General features: G+C 59.8%; 2 protein-coding genes across 14 annotated transcripts; one reads left to right on the top strand and one right to left on the bottom strand.

Moving 5' to 3' along the window:
* The first annotated feature begins 301 nt into the window (after positions 1–301).
* DNASE1L1 (deoxyribonuclease 1 like 1) lies at positions 302–7,485 on the top strand. Of its 11 annotated transcripts, none has more exons than XM_080795022.1 (9): positions 302–505; positions 621–710; positions 4,129–4,341; positions 4,661–4,749; positions 4,832–4,918; positions 5,593–5,693; positions 5,839–5,951; positions 6,035–6,283; positions 6,367–7,485. In XM_080795022.1, exons 3-9 carry the CDS (start codon positions 4,210–4,212, stop codon positions 6,499–6,501), a joined length of 906 nt encoding a protein of 301 aa, XP_080651148.1. In that variant the 5' UTR covers positions 302–505; positions 621–710; positions 4,129–4,209; the 3' UTR covers positions 6,502–7,485. The 11 variants fall into 11 exon arrangements, with proteins under 11 accessions (XP_080651148.1, XP_080651151.1, XP_080651150.1 ...); XM_080795025.1 differs by having other exon boundaries at positions 432–495; positions 621–706; XM_080795024.1 differs by having other exon boundaries at positions 432–495.
* Positions 7,486–8,305: 820 nt separating this feature from the next.
* RPL10 (ribosomal protein L10) lies at positions 8,306–11,673 on the bottom strand. 3 transcript variants are annotated; one of them, XM_080795016.1, is made up of 8 exons: positions 11,533–11,673; positions 10,984–11,293; positions 10,834–10,879; positions 9,898–9,956; positions 9,698–9,805; positions 9,365–9,503; positions 8,603–8,765; positions 8,306–8,523 (listed from the first exon to the last, which is right to left on the bottom strand). In XM_080795016.1, exons 2-8 carry the CDS (start codon positions 11,255–11,257, stop codon positions 8,371–8,373), a joined length of 942 nt encoding a protein of 313 aa, XP_080651142.1. In that variant the 5' UTR covers positions 11,258–11,293; positions 11,533–11,673; the 3' UTR covers positions 8,306–8,370. The 3 variants fall into 3 exon arrangements, with proteins under 3 accessions (XP_080651142.1, XP_080651143.1, XP_080651144.1); XM_080795017.1 differs by having other exon boundaries at positions 10,984–11,312; positions 11,533–11,572; XM_080795018.1 differs by lacking the exon at positions 11,533–11,673 and having other exon boundaries at positions 10,984–11,476.
* Between the last annotated feature and the right edge of the window lie 11,238 nt (positions 11,674–22,911).

Here is a 22,911-nt window from a genome sequence, read left to right as displayed (position 1 = left end):
TGAACTCAGGACCCTGAATTCAAGGGTCGCATGCCCTACTGACTGAGCCCCTGGAAACATTTTCTAAAAATCAATAAAAGGGTGCTTCAAAAATAAGAAATCTGGGCGCCTGGCTGGCTCACTTGGGGTCTCCAGAGAGCGGAGGAGTGTGCAGCCACGGTGGCAGGCGCCCTGGGGACACGGAGAGGAGGCTCTTGTCCTAGGGGGTCCCCTGGCTCGCGGCAGGGCTCCCCCGACGTCGGGCACAAGCTCCGGCTCTCGCGTGTTCCCTACCAGGTGCCGCCTAGAGGCAGCCGGTGTCGGGGACTGAGGGCTGGGCCTGGGAGAGCACAGCTCCGGGTCTGCATTTGCGCGCCGGCTCCCCCCGCCCCGCCCGCGCCCTTGGCACAGGCACCCCACTTATTATAGGAACGCTGGGGCTCGATCTCCGTGACTCACACGGCTTGTCATCCGCCCACAGCTCCAGGCCTCCCGCAGGCGCCTGCTCCCACGAGGGTCAGAGAAGGTGGAGTCCGGCCGTCGGCCCCGCGGGGCCCAGCCCCAGCGCCAGGAAGGGTGGGGCGACCGGCCGGGCTGGAGGGGTGGGTCGGGAAGAGTCCCTTCCTCTTTTCTTCCCTAAGGTTCCTGCCCAGACCGCCGCGGCGACTCCGTAGACGTGTTGCGATCTGCTTACAGCTGCGGCAGGCGTGGATACGAGCTGGTCTGAGTAGGTATGGGAGCCCTCTGAGCAGAGGGAGGGAGGAAGTTGCCCCCTGCCCGGGGAGAAGGGAGAAAGGGGAAGGGAACCCCTGGGTGCCAAGACTTAGCGTTGGGAGCCTGGGCTGGGCTTTGGGCTGAGGCCAGAAACAGTCACTATGGTTCTTCTTGCCCTTGGCCCTTGTGCGGGCCCCTGACCCCAGAGCCTTCTGGCCTTCCCTTGACAGCCCGGAGCTGCTCAGATGTCCACATACATCCCAGAATAGTAACAAGGGCAGGGCACCCAAGCCGGCATGAGTGACGGAGCAGGTGGCCCAGGAGAGACAGACATTCAGCCCAGCCAGGAGTATGAAAGAGACTAGATGACAAAGAAGGGAGAACAGGGAAGAGAGGGCAAGAAAGAGAGGAAGGCAGAGCGGGAGGTGACAAAACGTTACCTGGCATGCAGTGGGAAGTTACAAATAAGAGGGCTCAAAGGGGTGCCTGGGTGTTGCAGTCAGTTAATTGTCCTGCTCCTGGTTTCGGCTCAGGTCGTCATCTCAGGGTCGTGAAATGGGGCCCCGCGTGGGGCTCTGTGCTCAGTGTGCAGCCTGCTCTGGGTTCTCTCTCTCCCCCTCTCCCTCCTGCCCATTCTCGCTCTCTTCCTCGCTCTCTCCCTCCCTCCCTTCCTCCCTCAAATAAATTAAAATCTTTGGGGCGCCTGGGTGGCTCAGTCATTAAGCGTCTGCCTTCAGCTCAGGTCATGATCCTGGGATCGAGCCCCATGTTGGGCTCCCTGCTCAGCGGGAAGCCTGCTTCTCCCTCTCCCACTACCCCTGCTTGTGTTCCCTCTCTCGCTGTGTCTCTCTCTGTCAATTAATAAATAAAATATTTTAAATAAATAAATCTTTAAAAAAAAAACAAGAGGGCTGAAAGCTACCAGTAGAAGGCAGTGGGGGAAGGGACAGAAGCAGAGAAGGAATATGGTTTATTTTGCCGAACCAACAGTTCCAGCCACAGAGACACCCACCCAGCTCAGTGTCTCACCTCACAGCCCCTCGCTAGGTGTGTCTTGCCTGATAGCGTCTCCTGTGAGCCAGTTGGAGCTAGATTGGAGCTGAGCACAGAAGTCCCCCTGTCCCCCCCCCCCCTGTGAGTTGTCCTAAAGTAACTCCCTTTAGCCCATTATAATACTAAAGTCTCCTGTAGGTGGAGTTTTGCAGCATTTTTTGAACATACGTCGTTTGCACCAACATGCTGACTTGCTAGGCCTGCACAGTTGAACCCAAACTGCCTACGTAAGCTCCCTGCCCTCACCCCCTAACCCACTGGATAAAAGCTTCCTCTGTTAACCTCCTGGGGAGACAGTACTTCATCCACTTGTCTCCTTACTCGTACCAAGAACTGAAAACCTCTTAGCTTTTATTTTATTTATTTTTGTAATGATTTTATTTATTTGACACAGAGAGACACAGTGAGAGAGGGAACACAAGCAGGGGTAGTGGGAGAGGGAGAAGCAGGCTTCCCGCTGAGCAGGGAGCTCAACGCGGGGCTCGATCCCAGGACCCTGGGATCATGACCTGAGCTGAAGGCAGACACTTAATGACTGAGCCGCCCAGGCGCCCCAAAAACCCTCTTAGCCTTTAACCCTTCCTTGGGTTGTGTTCAATTTGGTGCACCCCAGGGGGTGAACACCTTGAATCTGGTTACAGAGGTGACAGAGAAAAGCAGGCAGACAGAAGTAGAGGGACTTAACGTTGCTTAAATGAGAATGACATCGGGGCGCCTGGGTGGCTCAGTGGGTTAAAGCCTCTGCCTTCGGCTCAGGTCATGATCTCGGGGTCCTGGGATCGAGCCCCGCATTGGGCTCTCTGCTTAGCAGCGAGCCTGCTTCCCTTCCTCTCTCTCTCTGCCTGCCTGTCTGCCTACTTGTGATCTCTATCTGATAAATAAAATCTTAAAAAAAAATGAGAATGACATGGATAGGAAGCAAGCAAGGGGCTGAACCCAAATGACAGGACAAAGTTTGAGTGCATCTGAAACCAAGGTAAACCAAGAGACGCTCAAAAAGCAGGGGGCTTTAGCAGGTAGGTTGAACAAGAAGGACTGTCTGGTGAGGGCGGGGCCGTGGGAAAGGGGCCCATCCCCTCTGCAGTGGGTGATTTGGTCTGGCTGAGGTGATTTTCGGTGCATACACCCTCGAACCCAGCAATTGTGCTGCTGGGAGTTTGTCTTAGAGATAGCATCTCCCAAGCAGAGAGATACGTGTTGCTAATGGTGGTGAAAAGTCGGAATTCACTGTGACGTTGAACTCTTGTGACCTGTTGGTGGGAATGCAACAAAAGGGTTAGCCCCTATGGAAAATGGTCTGGTGGCTCCCCAGAAAAGTGTGACCCAGCAATTTCACTTCTGGGTGTACACACGAAAGGATCTGCAGCAGGAACTGGAGGAGATCTTGGCGCGCTCAGGTTCGCGAGCTGGGTGATTGACAGCGACCAGGGCTGGACGCGAGCCAAGTGTCCGTGAACGGACAGAGTAGGTCGGTTCAGTCGGGTTTATCCATACCGCTGAATGCTCTTCGGCCTTAAAAAGGACAGAAATTCTGACACATGCTACAACCTAGATGAAGCTTGATGACATTATGCTGAGTGCAATCAGCCAGTCACAAACACACGGAACGTATGACTTCTCTCCTGCAAGGTGCTGAGAGTAGTCAGATTCGTGGAGACACAAAGTGGAACGGTGGGCGCCAGGGGCTGGGGGGAGGAGGATAGAGGACGAGTGTCTAATGGGGACAGAGTTTCAGTTTGGGAAGCTGGAAAAATTCTGGCGATGGATGGCAGTGTGAATGTACAAAACAGTGTGGATGTACTTAATGCCGCTCGACTCTGCATTTAAAAATGGTTAAGATGGTGAAAAAAAAGTCAAGATGGTAAATTCTATGCTATGTGTATTTTAGCACAATTAAGAAGAATGAAGTCGAGGGGCACTTGGCGGGCTCAGTCCGTGGAGCATGAGACTCTAGACCTCGGGGTTGTGAGTTCAAGCCCCACATTGGATGTAGAGATTACTTAAAAATAAAATCTTCGAAATTTAAGAGAGACTGAGAGACAGAGCACGAACGGGGGGACGAGGCAGAGGGAGAAGGAGAAGCAGGCTCCCGCTGAGGAGGGGGCCCGCCAGTGTGGGATTGATCCCAGAACCCCCAGGATCGTGGCCTGAGCCGAAATCAAGAGTCATATGCCCAACTGACTACGCCACCCAGGCACCCCACTTAAAATCGTTAAAAAAAAAAAAAAAAGTGAAGTCGAGCCCTGCGTGCTGGTGTTAGAAGGTGTCCGTGGGGAGAAAGGCAGGCGGTCTGTGATGCTGGAGGTTCTGGGAGGCCGGTTCTGGGAGGCCGGTTCTGGGAGGCCGGTGCTGGCTCGGTCCCACACTGCCATGTCCTTTCAGAAGCAGAACAGAGCCCAGCTGGGAGCGTGCCCTGGGACAGCCTGGATTCCTCCAGAGGGTCCCAGCAGCCCCCACACAGCCATGCACTACCCAGCCATGCTCCTGCTTCTCCTGCCTGGGGGGGCTGAGGCCTTTCGCATCTGTGCCTTCAATGGTCAGCGGCTGACGCTTTCCAAGGCGGCCAGAGAACATGTGATGGACACCTTCGTTCGGGTAGGTTCATCACTGAAGGAAAGCTGTGCCCACGACCCAAAGCCCCCGCCCTGCCTGACCAGGGGCATTTCCCAGAGAAGAGGGGACATCAGGAGACGTGGGTATGGAGATGGGGAGCACATTCCTTCCCTGTCCTCGGCCTCCATCTCCTCTGTAATATGGGTGCAGTGTGGTTGGGGTGGCACTCGGTCTTCTCCCAGGTCCTTGCTGGTCCCAGTGCTCTCCACGGGCCTCTTGGCCGCACCAGTGCTAGTTCCCCAAGGAGCCCGACGTCCTCCCGAGGTCGCTGGCACTGACCAGCCCTCCTGCTGTCCGGCAGATCCTGGCTCGCTGCGACATCATGGTGCTGCAGGAGGTGGTGGACGCTTCTGGCAGTGCTATCTCTCTCCTGCTCCGAGAACTCAATCGGTGAGGAAGGCTCTGGGGGGCTAATCTGGGGGCCCCCCCAGCACCTCAGGGGCCCTGACCCTGGGTTTCCCTGCCCTGGCAGATTTGACGGCTCTGGGTTCTACAGCGTCCTGAGCAGCCCCTCGCTGGGGCGCAGCACGTACATGGAGAAGTACGTGTACGTGTACCGGTAAGCACAGATGGGGCGGGGCCGGGCTTGGCACTGCGCCCGGTGCCAGGAGCCTCCGTCGTCCCAGCAGCTGCAGGTGCCTTCCTCCTGCGGTGGCCCTCACCTTCTCGTTGCATTTTTTCTCCTCAGTGGTTTTATTTCAGGCTCGGACTCTCCTCCGGCCTAGCCAGCTGTGATGGCCGCGTGTCCCTACCGCAGGGGGACTTCGTTCTCCATGCGCAGATGTGGGGCTGCTCTGCCTCTCGCCCACGGAAACCAGCTCAGGGGCTCAGGGCAAGGCTGGCCTCCTCTTTGGGAGTGAACCAGCTGAAGCTTCTGGGAAGAGACTCAACAGTGGGGGCTCATTGAGGACCTTGGGCAGACCCAGTTTCCAGAGACAGCCCTGAGTCTGGAGGACAGCCTGGGGTGGGCGAACCCTCTGGGGTCGGGATGGAGAGGGCAAGGGGCGTGCTCAGGTGAGGAGACCTGTTTGTACAGATGAAATCATCTGTCTAGAATTCACTTCCGTGTTATGTGCCGTGTATCTCAATGAAAAACAAGTTCTAGAAAAGCAGCTAGGAAGGCTGCGGCCACTGAAATAGGGCTGGTTGTGGAGGGCCCCTCGCTCTGAGTCCCGGCTCTGAGCCAAAAATCACTGATGTGGGGCCACTGCTTCTCATGCCTCGGTCCCCCAGGTCACACAAGACACAGGTCCTGGATTCCTACGTGTATGAGGACACGGATGATCTCTTTGCCAGGGAGCCCTTTGTGGCCCAGTTCACTTTTCCCAGCAAGGGTAGGAAGGGAAGAAGGGTGGCCCCGCTGCCTGGGAGCAGGAAGGAGGGGCTGGCTGGCGGTCCCAAGGGCGTGCTTGCTGGGAAGAGGCTGGGCAGGGAGTGCCCAGGAGCGGGTGGGAGTCCTCGGTTCCTGGGGCCTTGCAGTCCTTCCCAGCCTGGTGCTGGTCCCACTGCACACCACTCCGAAGGCCGTGGAGGAGGAGCTGAACGCCCTGTACGACGTGTTCCTGGATGTCTCCCAGCGCTGGCAGAGCCAGGTAAGCTTGGGACGATCGCATGGGGGACGGGGTCGGCGGGGGGGCGCTGGGTGGCCGGGTCTGACTGCTGCCCCCCTCTCCAGGACATGATCTTGCTCGGGGACTTCAACGCTGACTGTGCCTCGCTGCCCAAAAAGCGCCTGGGGGAGCTGGTGCTGCGGACGCAGGCAGGCTTCCAGTGGGTGATCGGCGACGAGGAGGACACCACGGTGCGGGCCAGCACCCGCTGCGCTTACGACCGAGTGGTGCTGCACGGGGGGCGCTGTCAGAGGCTGCTGCGCTCCGCGGCTGCCTTTAACTTCCCCAGGAGCTTCGGCCTCACCGAGGAGGAGGTAAAGGGCTGAGGCCGCAGCGGGCCCACAGGAACGTGCCTCGGCCTCAACACTGAGGCTCTGTCCTGCTGCCTTCCCCCCAGGCCCTCAACATCAGCGACCACTACCCTGTGGAAGTAGAGCTGAACCGGGCGGCACCCGGGCTCCCGCCTCTTGGCCTGGCCGCCCTGTTGCTGCTGCTGCTGCTCCTGCTCCCCCGCCTGGGCCTGGTGGCCTGACCAGCCCTGAGCCTGCCGCCCGCAGATGTGAGGACCGCGCTGCCTTCGGGACTCGGATCCTGCTCGCTCCCGTGTGTGCTCCCGAGAGACTCCTCCATCTGATCGTAGCTCCGCCCCACCGCGCTGCAACCCTTGGCCACCTGCCTTCTCTTCCGCTTGGCTTGTGTTCTTTGGTTGGGCCCCTGCCGGCATTAGAATGTAGGAGGCAGGCCCTGAGGCTACACGCATGCCACTCTGCCCCCAGCTAGTGTCAGGAGTGGGGACCGAGCAGGCTCCAGGGCTGGGGGAGGAGAGAGGGGGGCTCAGGTGATTTGCTCTCAACTGCAGGGCTCAGAGAAGGGAATCACAATAGATTGGAAGATTTTATTGTATAACCAAAAGGAAACACCACTGAGAACAAAAAGCTAAATTGCGGGGCTATTACATACGTCGAGCAGATGTGCCAAGGGGCCGTTTTTATTACACGCAGGATCCCTATGAATCAGTATTAAAATTGCGGCAGACACAGGGATCGATAAGCAGTTTACACGCACATACGCACAGTAACTAGCAAACAAAATATTTACAGTCGTTCAATCCAATAAAAACAGTTGCAAACAGCCCTGCTGTCTGCTGTCAAGCCCAAGTTCACGACGACGGTGCGGCCCAACCTCCCCCGACCCGGAGTACGGTCGGTCCACGCTGGCTGCGTGCCCACAAGGCGAGGCTCGGCCTGGTAACCAAGGCTAAGGGGCAAACAGAAGAGAGATGCCCCACCCACGAGTACCTAGGTGCTCGTGCAGGTGAAGGGACTACCAAATACTTAGCAAAATGTGAACAATGATCCTGCTTTGGGGGTTGATATCACAGAAGCCTTCCTTCCCCAGCTTTATTTTCCAGAGAGCTCAGTAAAACCAGCTAGTAGGACACCAGGGCCATTTAAACACAATTACTTATGGTTTAGAACCATCTCAAGGTCAAGAATAAAGATCATCTTCAACCTTACGGATGGCTGTTAAATGATTACAAAAGGCCGGCGGACTGTCAGGGCCAGAGACTCAAAGCAGCACAGCCCAGCCCGGGGAAGCAGCAGTGGGGCTGGGCAACCACCGTGGGCCCTCTTCCGGGTGGGGAGTCACAGGGCATCAGGCCTAGCAGAGATCCCTCTGGCTTATTTCTGCTGCCCCAGGGTACTCTGCCGAATGCTCCTCTTCGAAGCCTGGCCTACAACTGAAGTGCCAGACAGCACAAAGAACCCCCAGACCAAGGGGAGCAGCACACTATTTGCCAAGAAAGGTCGTCTTACAGGCCATTTCAGGTGGTCTGGGGGAGCTTGCGCTCAGGGTGGAGCAGTCAAGGACTTGTGGAGGCCACAGAAGGGGTGACAGGTAGTTTCGAGTGTGGGTCAAAGCTGCCTCCCAACTTTAACACATGAAAACTACTCAAGGGCTAACAGAAGACCCATCTCAGCCAGCTGGTTGAAACATGGCCGGAACCATGCCTGGTCTTCACTTTCCCCATTTCTGGTCACGTTGCTGGTCTGGGACCCTCCTCAAGGAGCTCCCAGAGCAGCCACAAGCCTTTTTCACCCACGGGGCAGGGCACTTTACTAAGGCAGCACTCAGTGCCTAGGGACTCATCAAAGTGGACTTGTAAAGGGAAATCTCGAACTGACAACTTCTCATCTAGGCAGGTCCAAGTCAACATCCTAGACAACTGAGAAGATGCCAATCCTGGCCAACTTAGCAGCCTTCTTCTCAAAATAAAGGACTGTGACTTCAGAGTCTCCAAAAAGGCCCCCCCCCACCATGAATCCAGATGCAAAGACAGACAGGAAGTTGGATTTATTGGTGGGCATGAATATGACGGGAAGGGGTAGTGCCAAGGTTCTCATGAGTGCAGAGCCCTCCATTTGTCCAAGGGACCACGGTTAGGGATATATTTGACCCCACAGCCATCTGGGATAAGCCGCTTTTCAGCCACCATGTCTTCAAATTCATCCGCATTGAACTTAGTAAAGCCCCACTTCTTGGAGATGTGGATCTAGAAGAGATGAAAAGATGTCATCATAACATCTGGACACCGGGGCAAGCAAAGAAATGGTGCTTTCAGCCCAACTCACCTTCTGGCGGCCGGGGAACTTGAACTTGGCCCTGCGTAGGGCCTCAATCACATGCTCCTTGTTCTGCAGCTTGGTACGGATGGACATGATGACTTGGCCAATGTGGACCCTGGCTACTGTGCCCTGGGGCTTTCCAAAGGCACCCCGCATACCTGTCTGCAGCCTAAATTGGAGATAGCCATGAGGTCAGACCCCAGAATCCACCAAAAGGGCTGTCTCCAAGGTCCCTTAGGGCAACCCATACAATCAACAGGCTGCATACACTACCGAGGAGGCTACTGTTTGCAGCCATGGCACACTGGGCCCCCATAGACAAAGAGCACAGTCGGCTTAATTGGCTGCAGAGAGCAGAAAACCCCAAAACTGACTAGCCAGTCCCTACGAGGTGGCACTGGGCTCATCCGAAAGCCTGAACTGTGACTGCTTCAGCTACCTGCTTGCTGGCAGATGGCTGTCAGCAGGATTAAAGCTATTCCCACAGAAGCACCTCCCTCCACCAGTCAGTCACCAAGAGGCGAAGTCTGAGTCACCATGCCTCTTATGCTCATTCCCTCAAGTCAATTCTGTGCAGTGGTAGGAGGGAAAGATAGTCCATTAAAATGCACCCGGTAGCCTTTAACCTGGTTTTATTACAGGTGGTTGAGTTTGGTTGTGTGAGGCCCATTTCTTTACTCTGATTAAGAAAAAAAAAAAATCAAGCCAAACAAGGGCCTCAACTATGGCAAAACACCTGAAAAGGCAGAGACCCAGGACCCAGCTCACCTGTCTGCTCCAGCACAGGACAACATCTTGTTGATGCGGATGACATGGAAAGGGTGGAGCCGCACTCGGATGTGAAAACCATCTTTGCCACAGCTTTTCACCATGTATTTGTTGGCACAAATACGGGCAGCCTCCAGGGCTAGGTTGGCGATGGGGGGGGGAGGCAGCACAGTGAGACAGAACAGCCCGGAAGCAGTTACCGTCACCCTCCCTGGCTCTCACAGCACATCTGTAGTGGCCATGTTGACAAAGGCTGCCCGTTGGACACTCATGACTAACCGATAAAGCCCGGGCAGTCAGAACGGACAGAGTGATGAAGGCGCCCTGCCTCACCTTCAGAGGAGAGCTGCTCGTATTCATCGGACACCATGTGGCCGCATAGTGGGAACTCATCTACTTTTGCCTTCTTCCGCCCCAGGTCAAAGATACGAATCTTGGCATCTGAAAAGAACTTGTTAAGTGTGTGGGAGAGGGTGCCATAGGCACCTGAGTCAGTGGAGCCAAACCAGTTCGGGTGCTCTCCCACTACTTACCGGGGACACCTCTGCAGAAGCGAGATTTTGGATACGGCTTGTTCTTGCAATACCGGTAACTGCGGGGAGGGGGGAAACCCAAGTTTACAGTTCACAACTGAACCCAACACCACTTTGGGGGGCTCCCTTAAACTAAGACGAAAGGGGAACTGGGAATAGAGAGGACAACAATGTGTCAATCTCCCGCTGTATCCATCCCTGGTGGTTTTAATATGAGGTCAAAGTAAGGTGGTGAGATGTTAGAAACCACCCATGCTAAGAACATAAAAGCGAAACAATCTCACTTGATCCCTTATTATGGTTTCATACTTCGCATAAATTCAACAAGTCCAAAAGGGCTTTTTCAGTTCAAGGAAAAATATTTCTCACTTCAAGGCACAGCCAACTCGCTGATTAGTAATTCAGTTCATGCCATCCACCGACTTTTGGGCACGTGGCACTAAATCCGCCTCTGAACCACATGTGAAGAGATCCTGACGCCCCCTGCAGGGCACACGAGGCGGCTGAGCCCGCTTTTTGGGGCGGCCCTTGGCGTCCGAAAAGGCACGGGCACGTCGCCCAGAAAACAAGACCGTGATAGTACACAAAGGCCCTGAAAGGGTATCGACCCTAAAAAGGTGGCGAATTTCCAAGACAGGAGGGAAGCAAGGCGGACGTCGCTCCCAGCCCGAAAAGTGGTGGAACGGATGTAGCCCAGGGTAGTAAATCGGCCACCCCAAACAAAACAGAAGCAGCGCTAAAGAGCGGCATGAACTTTTAAAGAAACAATATAACCGAAGACCCCAAGCGACCCGGAAGGTATTGGGAAAAACGTGGAGTCGGCTACCAATACAGGAAAGGTGCACTAGAGGCCCCACCCCACGGTTGGTTTTAGAGGCGAAATACGGATCTCCCTCCTTTTTCACAGCTGCTAAATTTCACAGATTCGGGACTCACCACCGGGCGGGGCGGCGGCCCATGGCGACACCAGGATCTTCAGTGGCTGCAACGAGACAGATAAAGTCGGACAGAAGACGAAGGCAGGCCTCAAACTAGGCCAGAGAATCAGCAAGGGCAACACACAGCCCTAGAAGCTCTACTACTCACCGCGCCGAAGGAAAAGAGGCGCTCCCACCCCTGCGCATGCCTTATATAGGCGGACTATCTTCACGCGTAGGTACCATAGAGTCCTGGCCAGGGCGGGTGGACGCTCTGTCACACTTCCTAGACCATAGACGCAGCACCGTTCTGCGCCTGCGTGCAGGCGTGGCTTCCGCACACGCGCAGAGCGGGGGCACAGCGGAGCGTTAGCATGCGGGCGGCCGGTTGGCCAATCTGGCATCGCCACATCGGCACGAGAAACCTGCTTCCGGCTGGCCATCTTGGGTGTAGAACTCCCGCCGAGGCTTTGCCATCACTACAAAAGATATATATTCCTAGAATTGAAAGAAGGAGAGTACCCTAGAGTGGGGCTTACGGCGGCTGCGTGCGTGTTCCTGGAGGTCACGAGGCTGAGACCTAGCCTCCGAGCCTCCCTCTGGGCTCCAGGACTCCACGGCACACGCCATGCTGGAGTCTCGGTCTGCGTTCCTTTGTCGGCGGAGTGGCTGGCTTACCCCGCCCACGTCTCCCCCGCCCTAACCGAAGAGTCCAGACCTGGCGTTGCTGGGAACTTCGCGCACATCCTCTGGTCAATGGAGACACGGGGCGGGGCTGCGCCCTCTCGCGAGAGAAGAGCCAGGGAGAGGCCTCCCCCATGATCCGGGGCCCGAGAGACCCCGTGTGCGCCTTAGCTCCAGCCCCGCCCACCCTGACCCGGCAGAGAAAAGAGACAGTCGGCTCCCAAGCGTGACTTGGATTGGGAGGGCGAGTCCACCCAAGATGGCAAAGGAGGGGGACATGCCATTCCTTCTCTGGCTGCGCCCCAGTCCTGGGCTCTGAGAGCGGCCTTCTTGTGTGCTCCTGAGCGCTTCCACCCTCCCACGGCCCATATTACACAATCTCTTCCCCTCCCACTGCGTGCCGGCGCCCGGAGTGTGTGCCTCTGAAATGGTTCGCAATAAAGCGCCCGCCCCAAAACAATAGTATCCCGAAAGGTGAGCAGAATTAGTGCTTGAGTTACCAGCAATCTCAGTAACCGCCAGAAGTGTCCACACTTCTGGAGGTGGGGTCAGGAGAAAAGTAACAAAGTCTTTCCCATGTCACTTGATAGGTGTGGCCTCTGCCAAGGAGGAAATCCTGCTGAAGCACACCTGATCTTCTCCAGGACAACCTGTCATTTCAGTAAATGCCTGCAGGTCCCTTTGTGGTTTCCACTTACAGCGATGGTGCAGGGTGCTATCCAGGGCACCCACCGCCCCATCCATGGAGGGACTCTAGTTCTGGAAAGTGGGTGAGAGCCTGTGATTTCACTGGAGCAACTAAAGTCAGGTTATTTTGTTCTGCTACCTAGAGCATTTAGAGTTATATATATCAAGCACGCTGTAGCCTCTGCCTGCTTATCTCATTCATGGTGATCTTTTGTTGTTGTTGTTACTGTTTTTTTGAAGTAGGCTCCAAACCCAGCATGGGGCTTGAACTCTCCACCCAGGGATCAAGAACCTCACAGAACCTCACGCTTTACTGACTGAGCAGACCAGTTGCCCCCACGGCTTTCTATTCAGAGCTTTTCAAAAATGCAGGTGTTCCCACTTTAAGGTTTTCACAAAGCTTCACGAAAAAGAGCTGCTTCTGGCCATTCCATGAAACATAGGGATGGGGTGTTCAGATCGACTGGGATGAATCTACCCTCAAATTCCTCTCTGCCCAACACTTTATGTCCCCCCCCCCAACATTTTGTATTCCCTTGTCTACCTCACAGCAAGATTGTCCTGGCATTAAAACCAATCAAATAAAAGACACCTCTGAGTGCGAGTTTCAGTCCACCTACAAAGGATACTGCGAGGTTTCACACCAGCATACGTGCTACTGTAATTTTTACCAAGAATATCTCAGTTAGGGACTTCAGCACAATTGAGTGTCTCAGCTTGCCTCAGTCTGACAGCCTGAGAATCCATCCCTATAATGCTCCAATAGGATTCATTTGTCAGATACAAGATAAACCTGGGGATTTGTATTGACGTGTGCACTATTTCCTCATGGTTCCACTTTGTGCCCAGGGGACACAGGGGATTGCACAGGTCTCAAACACAACAAGAGTTCCTTTGCAAAGATCATACCCCAGATGACATAATGACACCTTATCTACCAAGGAAATGTCAGGCCCTTAGAAACAGGGAGGCAGCTATTTCCAACTACAAATGACACTCCAAGGGACGGATGTCACCCCTTTCTCAGCTTCAGCTGAGGCCCACCAGAGGCCCCAGTTCCAGGCGCCGCGGTCCCACTCCTCCAACCACTGCCCTATCTCTCACGCGAGAAACACGGCCTGGGAACTCCGCTGACCTCGGGATTCTGTAACCCGCACAACTAAACGTTGTGTTTGATTTTCGGCCCTGCCCACCCTGGCAGGCAGAGGCACTAAGGGAATTTGTAGGGCCCTCGTGGAAGTTCTCTGGTTGTCACATGGGTGACATGCGCCGAGCCCACAGGGAAGGAACCCGGACTCGAACTCGAACTCGTCCTTCTTTCTCGGCGCGCTCTCAGGTGCACTCGGGGATCGCCCGCACCCCCATCTTCATGACCGTCCTCGCCACCCTGACGGCCCAGGGCAGCGGCCGCTCGGGTTCCCCGCGGCGCTTGCTGCCGGGGTTGGCCCTTCATCCCGGTGAGCCGCGGGTGAGGGCCTGGCGACCCACGAGGCCCCTGCCGGCCACGGGGGCCTCACGCCCCGCTTCCCACCGGCCGGGAGGGAGCCCCGCACTGTGGCCCGAGGGCTGACCAGACCGGCCCCCACACTCCGTCCCCGCGGTCTGTCTTCCGGGACCCCTCCCCGTTCGGATCCTGCGGCCGTTGGGCATGAGTCAGGGTACGGGGAACAGACAGGGTTTCCCAACAGAGGGGACTGCCTGGGAGGCGTCGGTCACTCAGGGACTGGACGACTGGAGTCACAGAGGTAAAGCGGGAGGAAGCTGCCGGCCCCCGAGCAGGGGGAAAGGGGGAAGAGGTTGGCGTCCCGGGAGCCTAGAAGCCAGGACGGGGGGCCTTGAAGCGCCAGAGCCTGGAGCCCTGAGGAGGGGCTGCTGCAGTGTCCCAGGGAAGGAGGAGCCCCACCGCCCAGCCAGAGGGGAACCGGGACAGGAGGTCATTTCGGAGGCCCCGGCTGCCGGGTCACTAACCCCTCGATGGGGTTCAATCCATCTGTTGGGACTTTTATTTCAATGACGGTGTTTCTTTAACTTTTAAAGTTCTTTTTCAGGGACGCCTGGGCGGCTCAGTCGGTGGGGCGGCTGCCTTGGGCTGGGGTTGTGATGCCGGCGTCCTGGGATCCAGCCCCCCGCATCGGGCTCCTTGCTCGGCGGGGAGCCTGCTTCTCCCTCTGCCTCTGCCTGTGCACGCTCGTGCTCGCTCGCGCTCGCGCGCGCTCTCTCTCTCTCTCTCTCTGACAAATAAATAATCTTTTTTTTTTTAGTCAATCAGATTTTTTTTAAGATTTTATTTATTTGACAGTCAGAAATCACAAGAAGGCAGAGAAGCAGGCAGAGAGAGAGAGAGAGGGAAGCAGGCTCCCTGCTGAGCAGAGAGCCAGACATGGGGCTCGATCCCAAGATCCTGGGATCATGACCTGAGCCGAAGGCAGAGGCTTTAACCCGCTGAGCCACCCAGGCGCCCCCATAAATAATCTTTTTTAAAAAAGGTTCTTTTTCAAATCTGCCTGGACACTTTTCTTGTTTTTATGTTTTTACTATTATTTTTTAAGGGTTGTATTGATTTACTTGAGAGAGAGGGAGGGAGAGAAAGCACGAGGGGGGAGGGTCAGAGGGAAAAGCAGACTCCCGGCTGAGCCTGGAGTCCCAGTGGGGGACTCCATCCCGGTCCGGGGACTCGATCCCAGGATTCCCGGATCATGACCTGAGCCCAGGTCATGGGCAGGCGCCCAACCACCTGAGCCGCCCAGGCGCCCCCAGAGCGCTGGTTTCAGGCGGGATCTCCAATCCGCTCTCTCACCTCCCGAAAGCCCTTCCTCCTAGCACCCGGGAAACCCAACCCGGCAGCTCCCCCACACAGCCCCAGCCCGTCCCTGATCCCTCCTCTGTTCTCATGGGCTCTGCTTCCTCCGGGATTCTCTCGCTTACCTGCGGGCCACCTAGGCATTTCAACGGCGTGACTAACTTTTCTCATTACGGATTCCCTCGTCTTTCTCTCCAACTGGACTGGCATCCCTGGATGGCAGCAGCAGGGGGGCAGAGTGGCACCGCCCCACCCACCCCGGCCCAGGCTCGGCCGGGCGGCACCGAGCCTGTGGCCAGCTGTCCAGGACCCCAGGGATTGGACCAGCGGGTCCAACTGCCAGGCTCGGGCGTGGAGGAGTCGGCAACGGGGACACATAAATTCTGCCCCGAGTCTCCGCACCGTCCTCACGCTTGGCAGGAGGCCTTTGTGCCCAAGACCCGCAACCCAGAACTCAGCAACTGAGAGTTGAATACATTTGGTTATCTAGAAACGTGCGGCGTCGGGGCGCCTGGCCGGCTCGGTTGGTAGGGCGTGTGGCTCTTGATCTCGGGGCCGCGAGTCCCAGCGCCACGCTGGGTGAGGAGGTCGCTTAAAAATAAAACCTGTTTGGTTTTTTTGTTGTTGGTTGTTGGTTTTTTAAGATTTTATTTATTTATTTGTCAGAGGGAGTGAGCACAGGCAGACAGAGCGGCAGGCAGAGGCAGAGGGAGAAGCAGGCTCCCTGCTGAGCAAGGAGCCCGATGTGGCACTCGATCCCAGGAGCCTGGGATCGTGACCTGAGCCGAGGGCAGCCGCTCGACCAACTGAGCCACCCAGGCGTCCCCAAAATAAAACCTGTTTTAAAAACGGGCAGCTTCTTGACAGCCCAAACCAACAAGCCCAGTCTTTCAAGGCCAAAGCCACACTGAGGGAAAATATTCGCGGCATCCCTAACGAAGAATGGACAGCCCTAGCGGAGGCGATGACTCCGTGCCTGGCAGCGCGGCGAACGCCCATAGGTCCTGATCCGCCGGTTCCACTTCCAGGCGGTTATCCTAGAGGGAGACTGGCGCGGGTTCACAGCAGGCTGTTGCGGCGCCAAGATGCAGTGCGGAGAGCGAGCGAGGACAGGCCAGAGTCCCGGCAGCCGGGGATCCCTTCCGGAAAGCACGGTGCCCCTGTGCCCTCCGATACCGTGCGGCCGGAGAAGGGACGTACCCATTTGTCTGCTGACATGGCCGGTTTCCCAAGACGCGTTGCTACGGAAAGGAAGTGGAAAAGGAAACACAATGGAATCAACGTGTAGTGTGTAAAATCGAACAAGGACGTTGGAGATTGCAGCTGCGGAATACCGTGAGAAGAGAGAAACAATTGTTAACAGTGTGGCTGAAACTAATGCCACTTTGTAAACATTTTCAATCACGGGCTGTGCAAACATGCAGGGCGGTCAGGGAAGATGGTCCAGCCGCCCTGGAAGGCGACTCCGCAGGTCCTTGCAGAGCGAAGCACCCTGGGGCGCCCGGCGGGCTCAGCCGGGAGAGCGTGGGACTCTGCATCTCGGGATCGTGAGTTTGAGCCCCGCACTGCGTGTAGAGGCGACCTCAGAAAGAGGCGATCTTTGACGCTCCGGCGCCCGTCTGCACGGGACCCAGCGACCGAACCCATGGGCACTTATCCCAAAGAGATAGAAACTTGCGATCCCACGAACACCTGTGCGTGAGTGGTAGTAGCAGGTGTGTTCGTGGAGGCCTGAAACGGGGAACAAGCCAGGTGTCCCTCAGCAGGTGAACGCTTGGGCCTGACGGGTGGATGCACACGGAGGACCGGGGCCAGCGGCAGGAAGGAGGAACTAACTGTGGATTCATGCAGTGGCCTGCACGGATCGCAAGGGCATGGGGGGGGGGGGCTCGAGGAGTCCACCGCGGCCGCGCACCGCACGGTTGCATGTACCTAGCAGTGTCCGCGCGACGGAATTCTACACGAGAATACAACGCTGGGGATCGTAACGGGGGCCCTGGGTCGGGAGGAGAGGCGAGGACTCACGTCCGGTCAACAGGAGGGGTCCTCGTGAGGGACCCACGGGACGCGGACGCCCGTGGCAGTCACGTGAATGTCCACGCGCGAGGAAACCGCAGAGCCAGCGCGCGTGCGCACACACACGGCCACAATTCACACGGCGCTGCTCTCGGATGGCACCAAGGCCGCTTCGCGGTGTGCGATGGCACGAGGCGTGCAACCTGCCGACCCTACCCTCGGGGAACTGCAGCAGGCGTCCTGGGGTCTGTCACTTCCCCGCCCGTCACTTCTTCCAGATACAAGCTCAGGGGCGCCTGGGTGGCTCAGTGGGTTAAGCCTCTGCCTTCGGCTCAGGTCATGGTCTCAGGGTCCTGGGATCGAGCCCCGCATCGGGCTCTCTGCTCAGCGGGGAGCCTGCTTCCTCCTCTCTCTCTACTTGTGATCTCTGTATGTCAAATGAGTAAATAAAATCTTTAAAAAAAAAAAAAAGATACAAGCTCAAAAACCAAAAGCACGCAAGCAGGGCTCCGCGTGGACAGACAGGACGACGTGCACGGCTCTGCACAGAGAGCCCCTACCGCCCTCCCCCCGACCCCGGCCCCCCGCCACCGGGGACGGCCGCCCAGCTGTGGGACAGTTCCCAGGGCCCGACCGCGAGGAAGGCAGCCCGGGGAGCTGAGCCCCGCGGGGTGCGCAGGCCACAGGCCTGTATGGATTGGGCAGACGAAGTGTCCGTCAGGCCGCAGGGGCTGGGCTTCGTCGGCGGCCTGGGGGCGGGTCCCGTCAGGAGCCGAGCTTCCTCATTGGCGAAGCCAGCCGGAAGGGGGCGGGAAGGCGGCGCCCCGCCTCCTGGGGGACGGAGCTTCCGGTGGGCGCGCCGAGGGACGTGAGAAGACGGAGCCGGGGGTGGCCGGGGCGGGGCGCAACAGGCCTGGACGACGCCCGAGCCTTCCCGACACCGCCCTCCGCCCCTGGGCTCCGCCCCCCGCCCCTCCGGGTCCTGGAGGCCCCGTTTCCCGAGACCTGGGGGGCCTACCCATTCTTCCGCGGGGAGGCGGAGGAGGAGCTTCTATGGGCTGCAGGCCCCGGGCGGCCGTGGGGCGCGGGGAGGGGGGAGCGCGGCTCCGTCCGGCTTCTCTCCCGCTGCGCCCCGCAGGGCCCCCCCCCCCCCGCGCCCCAGCGCTGTCCTGAGAGTGTCTGGCCCCTAGGCGGCCACGGCCAGTGTACTGGGGCCCCCAGGGTCCTAGTGAGGAGGGAGGGGGCCGGGGGAGGAGGGAGGGCGGCGACTCTCCCCCGCTGCCCCCCAACCCCGCCCCGGGATGACAGAGGGCCCTGTCACTCCGTCTCCAACCCCTCCCAGTCCTGGCCTCTGAGAGCTGCCCTGCTGTCCGCTCCTGGGCACTTCCACCCTCCCAGGGCCCAGACTGTGGCCCTGCCTCCCCCTACACCCCCCCACGCCCCCCCACCCCGCCCGCTCCTTGGGAGCCCCGCCACTGTGTTCCAGGGCCCCTGAGCGTGTCTGCGTCAGGGACGGTTCCCTGTCAAACACAGATCCCACGATCCCAGCACCCCACCCCACCTGCACACACAGGCCTAGTATCCGGGAAAACGTGGGCAGAGCTGGGGCCTGTACCCGGGAAGGTGGTGGTCTTCAGAGGTCTCTGTCCACACTTCTGGGCGTGCGGACAGCAGGAAAGTAACAGAGTCTTTCCACGTCACTCGACCGGTGTGGCCCCCTGGCAGGGAAAGCCGCTGCAGCACACCCGTGCTCCAGGACCACCGTGGTGGGGACCATCGGCGGTGCCTGCCAGCCTCTCACCTGGGGAGGTCAGTCAAGGTGAGCCCGGCAGACAGAGCTCAGGGCTTCTCTCGGAGCGAGCGGGCGCGATCCGGAACCATCCATCCCGGTGGTTCTCGCGCTGGAGGGCTGCATAGGAACACCCAGGGGGGCTTGTTCAAACTCGGGTCACTGGGCTCCACCCCAGAGTCTCTGATCTGGCAGATCTGAGGTGGGGCCTGAGAAAGGGTGCCTCTGACAAGCTCCTGGCTGCGGCTGCGGCTGCTGCCGACGCCGGGGGTTCCTGAGACAAGCCCCCCCACCGCTAGCCTACCCCCACCGCCACCCCACCCACCGCCCAGCCCTCCCCGTGACAAGCAGTGCTCTGGAGGCCTGAGACTCCTAGGGGTGTGCGTGCCTGCCCTCCCTGGGGCTGGCTCCTTTGCAGGGTCCCCACGGGTCTGGCAAATGTCAGGAGGGTGCTAGCCCTCGAGGGATCAGGGACTGCCCTCGAGTGGCGGTCCCCCTTTCTGCCTAGGTGGTCTGGAGGGCACCGTCCACAGCCCAGGCGCGAGGAGAGTGTCGGCTTTGTCCAGGTGCTCGGGAATTCCCAGACTGGGGCTCGTGACATGTGGACGCGTGGGGGAGAGGAACGGAGATGAGCCCGTGCCTGGGAGTGGGGATGGACAGAACTCTCTGATGAGGCAGAGGAAAGACTCAAACGCTGGGCTCGGGGACGGGAAAGGAACATGGGCCCTGAGATCCAGAACATGGGTTTCGGGGGCGGGGGAGTGGCGGGGAGCTTGGAGACCACGCCGGGGGCTGTCCACCCGAGAACGGCCCTGACTGTTGTCTGGTCTGTGCGTGCGGTCGGCCCTCGAGCTGGTGGGAAGCCGCTGCCTCTCTTCGCCCAGGGGCTCTCCCAGCTCCTCGGTGATGCTGCCCAGACCCGCTCAATGCCCAGCACCACTGCCCGCCCCCCTAGGCCGGTCTTGCTGGTTGGTGTTCGTTTGGCTACGTGGTGGCCTGTTGTCTAGTTGGAGCCGCAGGTGAAGTGCGAGGCCAGTCACTGGCCACCGTTTGTCCCCAGAAGGAGCAACCCTGGGACCCCAGCACCTGAGCGCGTCCTGGCCGTGAGACCAGGTGGAGGAGCTTTTGGCTTTGGTTCTCCCCGCTCGCCTCCTCCACGCCCCGCAGCCGCTGGCTCGTCAGGCTTTTCCCCGTGGACGGCTTCAGGCTCTCTGGGTGTTCATGGGACGAGCCCTGAGTCACATCTTGCTGCTGTTTTTAACCCCCACCTTGTCACTTGTCCCCTGACTTTGTGGTTTGGGGCTTGTGTTTGGTCAGGCAGACAGTTTTGGGTTTTGTGTCATCGGACTTTCCAGGCTTTTCCTTGTTTTTTAAGTCGCTTTATTTGAGGGAGGAGCGCGTGCATGCCCCTGTGGGGAGGGGCGGGGGGGCGAGGGAGAGAGCGGATCCTCAAGCGGACTCCTCCCCGCAGGGGCTCCATCCCGGGACCCTGATCAGAACCTGAGATCGGAACCTGAGCCGAAACTGAGCGTCGCCAGTGGGATGCCCAACCGACAGAGCCTCCCCAGGCGCCCCGGCTCTTCCGTCCTTGCAGGGTTGCAAACGGAACCCGCGGAAAGCCCCAGAAAGCAAGCAGGATACGCGGCAGAGCTGCCGTGGGGCCCGCAAAGCCCAAGGAGTGTGCGCTCTGCCCTTTGCACAGGGGTTGCTGCTGGCAACCAGCCCCGGAGGCAGTCGGGGGGCTGGGGGGCAGGAAGGGCTTTCCCATCCCAGCAGCCCCGTCAGCCCCAAGGCCCGGGAGCTGGGAGGCCCCCACCCAGGCCCCACCCAGGCAGGAGGCTCCCCACCTCCTCCGCTGGGCCCAGTGGCTCCTGCTCCCCCCCCCCCCCCGGCCAGTCCTCCCGGCCTTCCCCAGGGGCCGGGGCAGCTTGCCCTGCTTGAGGCAGGTAGGGGTCACCTCTCTGCACGCAGGCGCAGGCGCAGTCCCTGCTCTTCCCCCCACTCCCCTGTCCTCCCCTGTGCTCCAGCCTCCACAGAGCAGCTGGCAAGCAGGTCGGGGCGGGGAGCGGAGAGGAGAGGGGCAGGCCCCTCTGTGGGGGCGCAGGCCCACAGGCCCCTCTTCTTCCCCGACGGCCAGCGTCAGGTGGCCCCGTGGGCGTGCTGGGCTCTGCTGGCTCAGGGGCTGGCAGGTGCCGGGTGGCCTGTGGCGGGGTGGGCGGTGGAGGCGCGGCGGTCGGTCCGGCCAAGGAGCTCCCACTGTGGCCTCGGGAGCCCAAGGGCGTCTCCTTTCCCCGGAGAAGGGAGAAGCGCCCGCCCCGTCCTTCCTGGCCGGCACTCAGAGATGACTTCCCGGTGATGACAGGCTCGGACTCGCTCGGGTTAGCTCCGAATTTGTCACGCAGGTTCTGGGGGCGGTGCTCTCCCCGTTGGCTCTCGCCGCTGGCCAGTGCCGGGGAGGGCCCTTGGTGGCAGCTCCTGGCACCGTCTCGGGCCGCCCTGTGCTTTTTGGACCCGGGGACGGTGGGTCTCGGCGGAGCCTGGCTCTGTGTCTCCCCGGAGCAGAAGCAGAGAGACCGGGACGTGGCTTGCCGGGCCTTGGCTCGGCGGGGACTGTGGGGTCGTGGTTCCTGGGGCCATCCCTCCGCCGGGGTGTTGGGCCGCGTGGTCCTGGAGATGGCTCCCCTGGAGACACGCGGGCCCCGGGGAGCCCCGCACTCCCGGCGACATGTGACCAGTGTCTTCGCCGTCCCCCTGGCCCGCGCCTGAGCTGAGCCACCCTCCTGTCCCGCGGCCCTGGGCAGGAGGAAGAGCCAGGAGGGCCCGGCTTCCCTGTAGCCTTCCCTCGGGGGCCACCCGCCCAGGAGGGCTCCCGAGGGCCCCACGGGTGCCGGGTGCCCAGTCTCCCCTGCCCCAGCTGTGCAGGGGCTCCTCCTAGTGGCCGCTCTGCGGGTGGGCGCACTCGCTGGCCGAGGATCCCGTCCCTGCCCACCTGCCCCCGCCCCAGCTTCGCTGCCCAACCCTGGCCCTCACCCTCTCTGACCGGCCTGTCCTCGGCAGATGTGCCCACCCGAGGGCAGCCCCCAACCCCACCCACCGTGCCGTGGTTTCCTCAGCCCTCCTGCCCTGCCCGTGGCCTCAGGCGGGGCCCGCTCGGGGACCCCTGGGAAGACAGCCCCCCCGCCCCCGAGGGGTGGAGGCGGCGGAGCCAGCCCCCCCAGCAGCGGGACAGCGGGACAGCCGGCCCCCTGCTGGGTAGTGCCGTCCCCTAGATGTCCTACCTTCCATGTGAGGAGGGGACCCGGCTCTCTGCAGGGAGCCTGTCTGAGGTTGGGAAGGGCCTGCGGGAGCGGGAGCTGGAGCGGGAGGAGGCCCGTCCAGAGCTGCAGAGTGCTGCTCGCACCTGGGGTCCCTGTGGTGGCACCTGTCACCCTGCGGGCTCGCGGACCCTGTCTTAGCGGCCAGCCCATCCTCCTTCCTCTGGCTCCGTCGGGGTTCCGGGGGTGGGAGCTGCCCCGAAGCACCTTGGCCCTACGTCCCGGAGGGAGGTGAGGCCCCGCCATGCCGGGCGGCCCCCTCGGGAGCCCCAAAGTTCCCCAGACTAACGCTGCCCTTGTCGAAGCGCTGGGACTCCCTTCCTGTGTCGCCGAGTGGCAGCCCACCCACCCTGAAGGGCCAGTGCTCCCCTTTCCTCCCCTCCAGTCCCCTTCCAGCCTCGTGTTGGGCAGGGCGGGGCGGCGACAGGCCAGGCCACAGGGAGGGTCAGGAGCGGAGGGGAGCCTGGGCCAGGGGTGGAGGCTGGCTGTGGGGCGGGGCCGGGTGGGGGAACACCCGCGGGGACACGCAGGGCACAGGACCTGCAGGGCAGGGGGCTGTTCCGGACTAGGGTGACCGGCGGTCCCCTCCCTAGACTTAGTGGAGGAGATGGGGCCAGCCTGGGGAGGGCGTGCGGCCGGCACCGCTCCTCTGCTCCCGGCGCCTGTTGGCAAACAGGCGCGGGGCCTGGTGGGGCCGAGGCCGCGCCAAGCCCTGCGGCTCTCGGCGGGTCCCCGGGCCTTCCCAACCCGGCGGGGGGCCTGGACCTTGCACCCCGCCCCGCCCCGTCTCCTCCTAGCAGCCGGGCT

Source organism: Martes martes (assembly GCF_963455335.1).
Source record: "Martes martes genome assembly, chromosome: X".
Lineage (NCBI taxonomy): Eukaryota > Metazoa > Chordata > Mammalia > Carnivora > Mustelidae > Martes > Martes martes.
This window is presented reverse-complemented; position numbering and strand designations above follow the sequence as displayed.

Bases quoted from the DNA above. Each gene is read 5' to 3' on its own strand.
- DNASE1L1 (XM_080795022.1), top strand. From the start codon at position 4,210: ATGCACTACCCAGCCATGCTCCTGCTTCTCCTGCCTGGGGGGGCTGAG. The intron at 5,694-5,838 runs GTAGGAAGGGAA...GGGGCCTTGCAG, and splicing joins GTTCACTTTTCCCAGCAAGG to TCCTTCCCAGCCTGGTGCTG. The intron at 5,952-6,034 runs GTAAGCTTGGGA...CCCCCTCTCCAG, and splicing joins CCCAGCGCTGGCAGAGCCAG to GACATGATCTTGCTCGGGGA.
- RPL10 (XM_080795016.1), bottom strand. From the start codon at position 11,257: ATGGCCAGCCGGAAGCAGGTTTCTCGTGCCGATGTGGCGATGCCAGAT. The intron at 9,957-10,833 runs GTGAGTCCCGAA...CCCTCCCCGCAG, and splicing joins GGCCGCCGCCCCGCCCGGTG to TTACCGGTATTGCAAGAACA. The intron at 8,766-9,364 runs GTGAGCTGGGTC...TCTCCAATTTAG, and splicing joins TCCTGTGCTGGAGCAGACAG to GCTGCAGACAGGTATGCGGG.